The sequence below is a fragment of the Elaeis guineensis genome, chromosome 2 (genome assembly GCF_000442705.2).
Source record: "Elaeis guineensis isolate ETL-2024a chromosome 2, EG11, whole genome shotgun sequence".
In the NCBI taxonomy this organism is placed as follows: Eukaryota; Viridiplantae; Streptophyta; class Magnoliopsida; order Arecales; family Arecaceae; genus Elaeis; species Elaeis guineensis.
The window spans coordinates 85,384,252-85,398,025 of NC_025994.2; the positions used below are offsets into that span (position 1 = coordinate 85,384,252).

Here is a 13,774-nt window from a genome sequence, read left to right on the forward strand (position 1 = left end):
ACCTATATGCAAATTAACAAATGAACCAAAACTAGCAAGCCAATTTGCTGTATGATTTGCCTTTCTATTGACTTGTTTTATATGACTTATTATCCATATTTTGTTAATAGGATTTGGATCTATAGTTATTTTTTGATTTTGGATTGATCCTGATCCCACTCTAGCTTGCGATTGACAAGCTCAAGCACTATAATAGATTTATTTATAATGCTATATTATTGCCCAGAATGATCTATCCATAATATTATGTTCCTATTCATGATAAGAGTATCCATAAATGTCACTATCTACAACGAGCTTATCTATAATTTGATTTGGCTAGTCCAAATATTTTTTTTATAACCATCAATTCATTAAACTTGATAGGGTTAGTGCAAACATTTTCTCACAACCATCAATACATTAAACCTTACTCATGCCCAATAAATATAATACAATATTATATTTCTTTTAAAATTCATGCAATCAATATCATTACTAAATATTTAAAAGCCACCAATGTATGATATATGTCTATAATATAGAAAATGTAATAATATCACCAGCGATTCTATATCAACAATGACTCTTAATAGAGAGGGACAAGAAGAAATAGTGAGGAGAAAGCAGACGAAGGGAAAAATCCCTTCGACGTTCTCTCGAGGGAAGGTGGGTCTGGCTCTCGATGGTGGCCGAAAGATGGCTGTCCGATAGTGGGCGGCGGCGAGCGGCCGGCAGCAGCGTGCAGCCAATGGACAAGAAGAAGAAGAAACGGAAGGAAATAAAAAACAGGGGAGACAGCATCTCCATAGTTGATGCTTGGTGTCAAAATCAACCTCAGCCGCTTGCCGGTGGTAAAACTCCGAGGTCCCATCATAGATCACAATACATAAAATCCGGTAATAGGCAATGGTGGGGACGCGGCCGGGAAAAGGAAAACAACCAATAATAGAGGCAGAAAAGTAAGGTTGAAAACAGGACTGAGTTTGGGCCTTCTCGGCGGTTAACGGATTACGCCCTGGCTCAGGATATCAGCCCGGCTGAAGGGCCAGATGTCATAGTTGTCAGCTGGCCTTGGCATTGACCCAAGAAGATGAAACTACATTCGGTATGACCAAGAAGATTCAATTAATGATGTTCAGTTTGATCTATTAATACGTTTTGGATGACAAATTATGTTTTGAAATGTGAAATATCATTAATGATATCTTTATGTGACTCCCAAATATTGACAACCTAAACAATATCATCATTCATCACCATGCATCCTCATGTACGTCTTTTGATAAATATGGTGCAGTGCAAGTTTTGTTGCAGTTGTGGACGCAGGTAGTCTGAGCTCCAGAAACGTTTTCTACATGTCATGTACTAAGACAAGGCTCCCCGATTCCTGTAATTAACCAGTTATAATTAATATTTTGTTATAATTATCATATTATTATATAGTATATTTTACAATTATTAATATACGTATTTATTATTTTTTAATTAAAATTTTATTATTTTAATTTTTAGTTATTATATTATTATTATTATAAATGTATGTATACATATGTATATATTTAGTATTAAATTAATTTACTACTGAATAATAAATATTTTTATATTAAGTAAATATTTTGAATTATTTTGTGATACTTGACTCAGACCTAGTCTAGTGTAGTTGAAACATTAACCCGTAATAAACTATAAATTCACCAGCGCTCTTTATGAACTCACTTCTGTGTTTGCATAATGTACTATAAGTTATTTTAAAGGAGAAAATAAAAAACAAACTTTTGATAAAGGCTCTATATCATTCTCCTATTGTTCTGTTGACCATATCTTTTTAGCAAACAATGATAGGCTGACATATGCTAGATATTGGTTATTTATATTCTTAGTAAACTTAAGTTTTGTTATGACCAACAAATTTTCAAAGAAAGAAATTAAGTAGGAACATTACGGAATTAAGAAGTTGGGAAATGTGGCTGCTTTATAGAATTACTGGTTACAATGCACGGGTATATACACGTGGTTGCTTAAGATTTTAAATATAAAATAATTTTTTAGAATCTAAATTTTAAAATGATTTGAAATAATAATTTATAATTAATTTTTTGGACTTTTAATGCATTATGTCACCGTCTTCTCCTGGTTCAGTACGAGTAAACTGATCTTTTTGTACATGTTGTCTCCACTTTTCTTTTTCTTAAAAAATATTTCATTCTCAAATGTTGAGCAACGTCAGCGTCATCAGTCTATAAACCTAACATGTTTTAATCTTTTGAATGAGATATCTAACTAGAGTTGTTATTATTATTATTATCAAAATCCAATAATATTAAATCCATTCTTATTCTTATCTAGAGACGTTTTTTTTTTTAAAAAAAAACTAAAGTTATTATATCAGTTTTTTAAATCTCTAATGAAGTATTCGAATCAGGTTGTTTTTGGATTTAAAAGATTGATAAATTAAGCTATTTTTATATAGTTTAAAGATTAAGGATAAATATGAAACAAAAAGTAAAAATATCATTTTTGCGTGGGATGTGGTTTGCCCGTACGTCCGTGCAAGATGGAAGCCCAGGTATTGGCCTTGACTCGCCTCGATGCTTTGATGGCAACCCAACGATCTCCGTGTATAGCTCTCTTGCTGCAGCCGAGTATTGTATCTGGTCACGTGACCACCTCTTGCTGCTCCTCGTGCATGTTCCCTCAATCTAAGATAAATCCAAGAGTGCGATTCCTTAGGTACTCATAATATATCGAATGATATTCACCGTACCATCTATCATACATGAATGATTATATATGATCATATATGATATGTATCATACGATTTATCCCTATTCACAGTTATGACCACATGACGTGCACCATATAGTCTGCATCTATTCGTGGCCTCCATTATCTAGTAGATGGTGCGTGCGGTGCACAGCATTTTAAATCTAGATGATTGATGGTTATATATAATCATACTTGGTGTGCATTGTATAGTCTATGCTGTCGTTGTCTTTCATTATCCAGTGGACGATGCGTACGGTACACAACAATCCAAATTTAAACGTGCCTCCGACTATACCAGACAGAAGGGTGATAGGTTATGGGATTTAGATCGATGTGCTCTGTGATCATCGACTATTTACCACTTCTTATGTCAAATAGTACATCCTTTGGTAGGTTCATATAGCCCGTGCTTGTTCATGATCATCCATTACTCGATGGATGATACGTGCCGTGCACAACATTCTAAATTTAAACGATGGGTGGCTATCCATGATCGTACGTGCGTGCATCATACAACTCGTGTTTGTTCATGGCCGTCCATTATCGATGGATGATGTGTTCGGTGTACGGCACTTTAAATCTAAACGTGGCTCCAACTGTAATGGCCAACACAAGAGGGGTGATGGGTAATGGGATCTAGATTGATGTGCTCCATGATCATCGGCTATTTACCACTTCCCGTGTCAAACAACACACCCTTGGTAGGCCTGGATGGTCTAAAATGGTGGATTTCCTTACAGACCGCAAAACTGTGAATGTTCTGTTGATTCATCAATTGGTTGGTGAACATCACAGTTGTTCTATCCCGAGTGGATCTCTTCACTGACCGCAAAACCTAAAAGTTGTGTTGATTCAACGGTCGGTTGGTGAACATCTGGTGGCATTAATTGGTTCGTCCTTGGTGATTCCTTGAGGTATTTGGAATGGTCAACTTTAGTACTCCTGGTGCACAACCAAAACCGAACTAGTGATATTTACACTCTATGCGTATGCTAGCCATTCTCGTTCTCATTTTGTTTGCGCCGGGAGAACGTACGTACGAGAGTGGCTTTGTTCTCTTTAGCATGATGATATACTGCCGACCGATGATACGGAAGCTCAGGTTTGTAAGATAATTAGTTAAAAAAACCTCTTCTACTCCATAGAGGAGTTTAAGCTCACAATTTTTTTTTTTTTATAAATTATAGGATGTACAGTATTTGATGGATTTGACATAAATTCAAACAATAAACCCTTGATTATTAGTTGATGTTTTAATATTAAATAAATATTTTAATTTTTTAAATTTTATATATTAAAAATAAATTGATTTGATTTGATAAATATAATTAAAATTTTATAATTTTTAATATTTTTATTAATTTATTTATTATTTAAATTTTATATTATTTATTTTATTTTATATTGATAAATTTATAAATTTATTTATTTATTATTTTTTATATGATCGAATCAGACGACAGATTTGGGTTTAAATTGCTTGATGTTATCATCAGGCATTTTGATACTGAAGATAATCTAGCCATAGAGCTGGTTAGCTATTTTTGATCCTTAGGACAAACGATAACACATGTATTTTTTTGTATTTTAATTAATCTCATTTGGTAGGTGGAGGAAAAAAGTATTTCAAGATTTTTATTCTTTGTTTCCTACGTGCACTGTTTATTATATAGTTACTGGTTTTGAATACCATTTTTTTTTTTTTTTTTGAATACCGTTAATCGTAAAAAGTGTGACGCTGGAAGACAACTCTGTGGTCATAGACGATGACACGCAGAAATGATAAAAGACAACGTCTGTGTCTATAAGACGATGACACCCGCGCTAGCCTCAATGTTATATCAAACCCCGTTTCGACCTTCGCGTTCTCTATCGCTCCCTTATTCCCGCTCCCCCACTGGGACCGAGCCCAACCGGCGATGCTCCGACACCACCCCGCCCGGCGGCGCCACGCCTACGGCCCCCAGCTTTGCGCCGCCTCCGCTGCCCTCCTCATCCTCCTGTCCCTCTTCGTCCTCCACTCCCGCCTCTCCTCCTCCCCCTTCCCCCTCGGCCTCGGCCTCCGCTCCGTCCTCCCCGGCGGCTCCGACCATTCCTCCTCCTCCGATCGCGCCCCCCTCTTCGATGACGCCGACAACGACGCCTTCGATGGCGCCGCCGACGACCGCATCGACGAGCTCGACGTCCTTGACGAAGACGACGACCAGCAGCGCCGCCGCTCCGCCGGGGAGGAGGATGAGATCCTCCGCGCTTTCGGTGCGGGCCTCGACGACGACGGCGACTCCGACGAGGCGGACCTCCCCCGGACCCCCCGATCCGGCCTCTTCTGGGACCACGCCCTCGGCGTGGCCCGCCAGTCCTTCGGCAAGCCGGATCCCCACCGTCCCTACGATCCGTGGGGAGACGACGCCCCGCCGGAGGAGCTCCGGCCGTCCGACCGGAGCAAAATCGCGTTCGGATCGGATGACCAGCCGGTGGATGAGGATCTCCGGCTGAAGATGGACTCGATCCGGAGGATCGAAGATGCCCTATTGCTCAAGGCGAGCTCCGGCGGCGGCGGCGGCGGTGAGTCCCCACTCCGGGAGGGGTGGGCGCGATGGTTGGAGGGGAAGGGAGATTTTCTACGGCGAGACAAGATGCTCCGATCGAACCTCGAGCTGTTGAATCCCAAGAACCATCCTTTGCTCCAGGATCCAGACGGGTGGGACTTACAGTCCTCACCAAAGGGGATAAAATGATGCAGAGAATGCTCTTAACGGAGATGGAGAAGAGTCCTTTTGGAAAGGGTGGAGGCATGGAAACTAATAAGGGAGCAGAGAGGAAAACTCTTCATTTGGAGGCGAAGAAGAGGCCGCAAAGGGTTCCAGAGGGACGGAGAAGGAGGACTGCTTTGAAGGAGGACCAGCATTATGCTGATGGTCGGCGATGGGGGTACTTTCCAGGATTGGACCCAAATTTGACGTTCTCTGAGTTCATGGATCAGTTTCTCCGGAGTGGAAGATGTTCAATGAGGGTTTTTATGGTGTGGAACAGCCCACCTTGGACGTATGGCATCCGGCACCAGAGGGGGCTGGAGAGTCTTCTGCATCACCACAGGGATGCTTGTGTTGTGGTGTTCTCGGAAACAATGGAACTGGATTTCTTCAGAGAGTTTGTTAAAGATGGGTACTGCACTCTTACCTCCAAATCCCATGTTATTTAGCAGTTCTCCAGTTAATTGCTAGCTGATAGTTTGGTTGAAATATTTGCATTGTGGTTACTTCTTTGTGTATGGGTGAAATTTTCATAAAAGAAGAGGGTCACTGGTAAACAAAGGAATCGAATAGACATTTAATAAGTCAGTTCAACATATGAAACAGACAAGCATTAGAGTAAATCCACATTCAGCAATGTTAAACAGTGAAGGAAAGATCAAGGAGTTCTTCTTCGTTATTTAAGTTAGATAGTATCTGCAAAGAAACATACTCAGTTAATCTATTCCATGCTTCCGTTCTTCATTTTGTCATGGATATTGATGCTTACATAGGGTTACTTGTTCTCGTTTATTTTCTGTGACCTTTAAATAATTTGTATATCAGGGTAAATTTAAGGATATAATATTCACTATCAATGCTTACCTGTTCAGATGGTCATTGATATGTATGCTTCCATAAGATTATTAGTTTTCATTAACTTTCTTTAACTTTACTAACATATACCATGTGAGGGAATACATTTCTATACCACTGGAAATTTCAGGATATAGAATTGCAAGAATTTCATAGTGACTCCTCACTGCATATATTATCATTATTTCTCTTTTCTTCATTTGGTCATGGATATTATGCTCCCACAAGTTTAAGGGTTTGGTTGATTTTTTTGACTCTATGAATCTATATCATGTGAAAGAATACATTCCTATATCATCTAAATTTCAGGGCATTGAATTCCAATAGTTCCATAGTGATTACTCTGTTGCATAAATTATCTGCTTATAATGTTGCTCTATTTCATCTAATAATGCGTATTTTGTTTCTTTTTTTTGAAATATTTGAGATTTATATGTTATGAAATGCTGATTTAAGTAATTAACTTTGATGCGAGTTCTTGAGAACTAAAGTTTGAGATCCTTAATTTTATACTTAACAGTTTGTTATCTGCTAGACAAGGTTTTGCTTGTTTTTAGTGGCTGTCAAATAATAGAAGAAATATCTTCAATAAGATGCATAATAGTTTGTTTCTCAGTTAAACTCAGCAGTACTCTAAAGCATGGTATACTTATGAATGTTTTTGTTCAATGATTTCCTACTTCTACAGATTCAAAATTGCAGTTGCTATGCCAAATCTCGATGAACTTTTGAAGGATACTCCAACCCATATTTTTGCTTCTGTCTGGTTTGAATGGAGGAAGACAAAACACTATCCAATCCATTATAGTGAGCTAATACGTCTTGCTGCTCTGTACAAGTAAGTTTGTATTTCTGAGTGATAAATTGATCTTCTTCTTAAAGAATTTTGTAAAGATCTATTTTTCCTTTCAGTGTCAGTAACCGTTTAACTGTCGGTCGTTTCAAACATATGTTACAAAATGGTGACCATTAGAAAAAAAAATTCATCCCATTTGAAATTTAATTAACCATCTTTCATCCATTTGAAATATGTATAGTTGATATTTATCTTTTGGCGCATCCATCTTTTCTAATTGTCCTAGAATCCTAGCCCCTTTCAGCTGGAGGTTCTTGAATTTTATTACTGCCTTATTGGTTTATACTGGCTGTGCTGTTCCATATAGGTATGCCCTTCAATACCAACCCATACTGATGCATGATACATCACCTCCCTTTTCCTGTGCTGGCACCAGGTGGCGTACCATGTATTAGTATGGTACCAAAGCATAGAGGTCCTTATAGAACCAGTTATGTTCCAATATTGGTACCTCAACCCTTTCTTGACATTATCTGCTAAGATTTTGAGCTATAATGAGTATGTTATCATCAAGTATTTAGGTCATCTGTTTTTATTTTGACAAGAATATGTGGCTTTTCTCTGAAATTCCAGATATGGTGGCATATACCTTGATTCTGACATTCTAGTTCTAAACCCTTTACATTCACTTGAAAATTCTGTCGGTGTTGAGCATCAAGCAGCTGGGATTTCAATCTTTAATGGTGCAGTGATGGCTTTCAGAAAGCACAGGTACTTGAACAGTATCTTGGGATTTGCTTATCGATCATATGCTTTTTCTTTGTCTGTTATCATGAAATTAATAGTGTGATACAATATAGGATCTTTTATGAGTTTATTAGATGAAAGAGTTAATCATGATTACAGTTAGTTTATTTTTGTTGCAAACTTACTTTTGATTTTCTTTTCCAATTTTTAAGGTTTTATATATCCCATTTGCCCAACCCTAAATAGATGTGCTAGGGCTTTTTAATGATATAGAAGTCCATGTTGAATGTGCCGTTATTTTTTATATGATAAACGAGTCTCCATTATGTTGAATATTAGGGTATGCCATAATTTTGTCAAAATATTGAAGTTTCAGCAAAGATGAAGCACTAATTTGATGTTCTGATGCATTATCTGATGATTCACGGTAATTAAGTATTGTTTTTTTGTTTGTAGCTAATTTTTTTGTTGAAAATAAGCATTTGCTCTTAATTTCCATCCCTCTATTTTAAGCTTATTAAATGCTTTCATGATTGAGCATCTTCTATCAAGATTTGGTGGAGGTATCTTAACACAGAAGTTACTCTGTTTAAAATTTTTTCTAATAATATTTACACAAGCATCAAAAGTGCAAAATTTATGCATGTAGCCAGAATTCGTAGCGGGAAGTGACCACACAACTGTCACTTATACAAAGTGTAGGTATCATATTATAATGCTTATATATGTATCACATGTCAAATACTAAGAGGACATAACAAATCCATGCCGCCATTGTAATAATGACATCCATAAACATTGATAACCAAATGAAGGAAAAAATGAACCAAGATGATTACTGATCAAGTTGCATGAGCTCCAAAAAATTTCTGTTCTTTCAAAAGAAGCAGATATTTTGTAACGTTCCCAGTTGGTCACCGGGAAAAACAAGGCTTGGTGGTTTCATTATTGTGAAGGTGACAGAGGAACATCAGTAACCAACTTTTGATGAGTGAAATGAGCACGAGTGCAGATGTTAGTCACAGGACATAGTAGGGTATGAGATTAGTGATAAACATGATAGATGAGTTCGGTTGCTTGCTCTATAAGAAATGAAAGTTGCCTCCCCAGGAAACTTTACCTAGGGGCTCTCCTGACAAAATATACTTATCAGACAAGATCAGATATTAATCAAAACTGATCAAAATATTAAAAGACTATGTAGCTGCTGTTGAAGATCAGGCACACTATAGCTATCATTAACCAGAAGCTTATTAGAAACAGAGTGATAAATGATGATGCTCTAAACATGGATAGGTGGCCGTAGTTTCAATCAAGAGACAACAACTGATTTATGAAGAGACAAACTCTGTTGCAGTAGTTTCAACAGTTCAGGAGTTAAAGAGGCCGCTTACTTTGCAATGTGTGCTCTAAGGTTATCATCATTATAAGCATGATGTTATGGTGAATCTCGTATTGCCCAAGAAGTTGGTGATAGGTGGAGAAAGAAGGCCAACATTTTTTTTCCTTCATTCTCCTCTACTTCCTCTACCCTGCCTATGCTGCCCCTCTCTCTTTTTTCCTTCATCTTCCTCCACCTTTCCCTCTTTCCATCCAGGTCCTACATTCCTGATCCACCATCATACTATGTTGTGGTCGATCTGCCACCATGGTCCAATGAGCTGTCAATTGCTTGTGGTCTTCAACTGATAGGTCCTCCTGCCTCTCCACCTCCTCTTGCTCCACCTCCATTTGCTGGCACTCTTTCTCAGCCCAGGCATCTGGTCAAATTGGTATTTGGTCTCCAAGTTCCAATTCTAGCCCTTCTGTGATGGACGGTTGGTATGAGGAGAGAGAAGGCTGGGTAAGGAATCTTGGTTACCAAGGAAAAGTCCATTTGCATAGTTGATATGTCTTGCTATTTGAAAATTAACTAAACAAAACTAACATTTTGATATCTGAAAGAGAACTCACATTCATTGGCAGTAAATTTAAGCTTTTCTTTTGCCTGAAAAACCAAACAGTGTGTGCACTGTATGCATTGAAGTTTTTATTTGTTTTATGAATAAGCTTTTGGTACTTCTAGTTTCAGTTGTTTTACATGAAAAACAACACTACCGCCCTAGATCAACATTATTTACTCATGGTCTTACCATCAATTTCAATGAAATGTCTGTGTTAGTTCTGACACAAACTCATTAAATGTGTTTGCAGTCCTTTTGTGATCGAGTGCCTGAGAGAGTTTTATTCAACTTATAATGATACCCTTTTAAGGTGGAATGGAGCTGACCTCCTGACAAGAGTGATAAACAAGTTCTCTGCAGCTAAATCATACAGACAGCTGGACATAAAGATGGAACCTCCTTTTAAATTTTTCCCAATAAGTTCCATGAATATCACAAGGTATATTTCTTTCGGCTGCAGTAATATATGTTGAACCTTCATTCTCTGCACCTTTTAGTATGAACCATCAAGTCACGGTCATAACGGCCCTAGTAATAGCTTCTATTGGAGCAAATAGAAGAATGGGACTGATTATCATGCCTCACTACCAGCTAGTAAAATCATAGCCATTACCTTGAAACTAACCTGTGAATCATAATATCAGCTATGTGGTTGACACCCTGAGGAATTGTGAATTGTGTACAACATGCTGCAGCTTAGGTTATTGTGAGAAAGCCAGACACATCCACTTTATGCCTCTGTATCTTTTAGTTGTCAGTTGCACTTTGCATAGTTATACGTGGACTCTGTGCTGGCCCTACAGAACCCAGTAACTCATATTTTCTCAGTCTGCACTCCTCTGAACCACTGTTGCTAAAGCTGAAGCTTTTTTGTCAAATATTATGTCTCAAAACCTTTTCATCCCCCTCCTCCTTCCCTCCAGCACAATTCAAGACCTGCAACATTTTATCATCTCCAGTTCACAATGGTCGGCTTGTTGAACACATTAAACTGAATTAAGTTCTATGCAGGTATTTCATGGCACCAACTGATGATTCTGAGAGAGCCCAGCAAGATGCTCTCCTTACAAGGATGCTGAATGAATCAATCACATTTCATTTCTGGAATGGCTTAACTTCTGCACTAGTTCCGGAACCAAACAGCATTGTGGAAAGGCTTCTAAACCATTACTGCCTCCGTTGTTTTGATGTGTTTTGACTTTTAGTGGACAACCCGATGTTCGACCTCATTTTGCTTTAGCACAAGCAGCTGTCCATTATAAATAACATACGCAAAATGAAGTTGTTCCCTCGGTGCTGAAATCAGAGTAGTGGGTTTGAAACATGAAAATCAGTGGGCAGTTCTCTCTTCGAATTGCTGAACCAAGGAACTCAAAGGCAGCATGTTAGGTGAAATTGAGGAAATCAGTGGTTCGGCACTTGGCACCAGTTGGTGGAAGAAGTCGAAAAAGATCGAGGAATTATAGTGTATCATAGTTTATCCTAATCAAAGAAGCTCTTGGCTTGATCCTGATGAAAGTCAACCAGAGAAAACTGCCAACAGGAAACGTGTCAGCTGAATAAGGTATTGGATGTGATAGGCTACTTGCCCGGTTAGGTTCAAGAGGAAGTTGGTGAAGCGTCATGCTAACCAGTCTTTTGTCTGATTTGTTAACTGCTATAGAGTTGTGCTATGACTCTATGCCCAACTAGAAAAGTAGATGACTTGTAGTCTTATTCTATTGGATAGTCCTGGGTTGGTTGGCTTTCTTATAAATATATTATTCAAGATATATTCATTTCTTTTTTAGGAGATTTTGAGTGGAGTACATGTTTGTAAGCTCAAATTGGCATACCCAAGGTTTCATTCGTGAATACTGATTTGCATACTTGTGTCCATTAATATATCTTTATTTTTATAAAAATGTTTTCAGGTTTATGATCAGAACTCAAATGAGATTCTCTCTCCTAAGATTTCTATTTTTATTTGCGATATAATTGAATTGCTTTTGAGCTGCTTAATGTAAAAGGGTGGGGTGGGGTTGGGGGGGGGGGGGGTGTGGGAACTCAGGATGTTCATGTCAGATGATTAATTGGCGGTTAGGCAGACCGGAAGCTGGACTTGTAATTACCACCCCAAACATACAGTGTGAAAGGACAGTGAAGCACACAAACTAGCCTGGTTGCACTCCAATGTTTTCAAGGTAAAGTTTCAGTCACAGGTGAAATATGAGGTAAAAATAACATACAGAGTGCATAATCCTAGAGATCTCATGTGGAAGGGATTTTTAATGTTTTTGACTGTTTGTCAAACATAGAGGAATTAAACACAACAGGAATATGCTATCATGGTTTGACAACGTTATTCCCTCTATTTCACATAACTCATAATATTATTCTTATCTCTAATATATATATATATATATTTATACACCACACGCGCACACACTGACACACACATACATATATATGTATATGTATGTGTTTATATATATATATATAAATATATATTGGCAGAGCCTTTTTTTTTTTTTTGCGCCATCTGTATATTCTATTCTTTCACTATCTATACTTCCTATTTAATGCTGTACAGAACTAAAGTGAAACATTTACATGCCCACGCCACGAAAAAGAAAGGGAGATTGAAGGTCTTAGATGGATGAGGTCTGCAATTAAGTGTCATCAGTATTCTCTGCACCTATTTAATGCTATACGGAATCTGAAGAGGAAAAAAAAAAAAAAAAACCGTGGAGTGTCTTGAACAAATGAGTTGCAATTTAAGTATAATAAATATTTGATAAGACTAGAAAAAATATATTTTACAAAAGTTATATAATTTACAATGATATATATTAAAATAAAGACTTTGTATTAGCAAAGCTTTTTTTGGCCATCATATTGTTTGCGACGTTATATATATGCTCCACATCAATGTTTTCAGCATCTAGCCACATTAATTCATCCATTATACCACTCATTGTAAAGCCAAGCCTTGTTAGCTACGATAAATTCCATGGTCGAGAAGAATATATCCTATACATATTAAAATGGAGGCTCTGCAATGGCAGAGGCTCTTTTTGCCATTTGTGCAGTCCCTTGCAGAGCCTCTTTTTTGCCATTTGTGCAGTCTATCCTTTCCCATATGTACATCTTATTTAATGTGAGCTCTTTTTTGCCATTTTGCAGTCTATCCTTTCCCCATATGTACATCTTATTTAATGTTGTGGTGCGAAATCTGAAGCAAAACATTTACAGGCCGAAGAAAAAGAAAGGAAGATAGAGGGTTTTGGATGGATGAGATCTATAATTTAAGTGTCATAAATATTCTCTACATTCCATTTAATGCTATGCGGAATACGAGAGAAAAAAAAAAAAATTGAAGGAAGATGGAGGATCTTGAACAAATGGGGTTTGTAATTTACGTATCATAAGTTTTTGACAAGATTAGCAAAGACGTATTTTATAGAAGTTATAAAGTTTGCGACATTATATATACTCCGTACATTCAGCTGCACTATTCCATCCATCGCACTCACCAATTGTAAAGCGAAACCTTTCTAACCATAATGAAATCCATGATCAAGAAAAATATGTCCATCATTAGCTACAATGAGGCCCACAACGTGCTGGTGCTGAGGAGCAAGGAGGAGATGCCCCTCCTCTAGGAGGGGTGGTGGCTCGCGAAGCATGGCCGCGCATGCAATATGGTTGGTGAGGAGTGGAGGTTTGAGATCTTCGAAGACAACATCTGCTTTGTTGACACCCACAACACCGATGTTGACATTGGCCACCACTGCTTTCCCCTCAGTCTCAACTACTTCGCCGACATGACCAACAAGGGCTACCCACCATCTAATCCTTGGCACCCACCTTGCCGGCCACCATAGGAGGGCCCTCATCGAGAGCGACCACTACGGTACAATGCCAATGAGGATCTACTGGAGTCGGTCGAT

The 13,774-nt window shown here is 38.0% G+C and overlaps 1 protein-coding gene across 1 annotated transcript; it reads left to right on the plus strand.

The window, feature by feature from the left end:
• Nucleotides 1-4,586: 4,586 nt before the first annotated feature.
• On the plus strand, nucleotides 4,587-11,188 carry LOC105056194 (uncharacterized protein At4g19900). The gene is given in 6 exon segments (XM_010938308.3): nucleotides 4,587-5,445; nucleotides 5,448-5,913; nucleotides 7,045-7,194; nucleotides 7,786-7,923; nucleotides 10,093-10,281; nucleotides 10,854-11,188. Coding segments are annotated over 6 exon segments (1,908 nt in total). The 5' UTR covers nucleotides 4,587-4,667; the 3' UTR covers nucleotides 11,041-11,188.
• The last annotated feature ends 2,586 nt before the right edge of the window (nucleotides 11,189-13,774 follow it).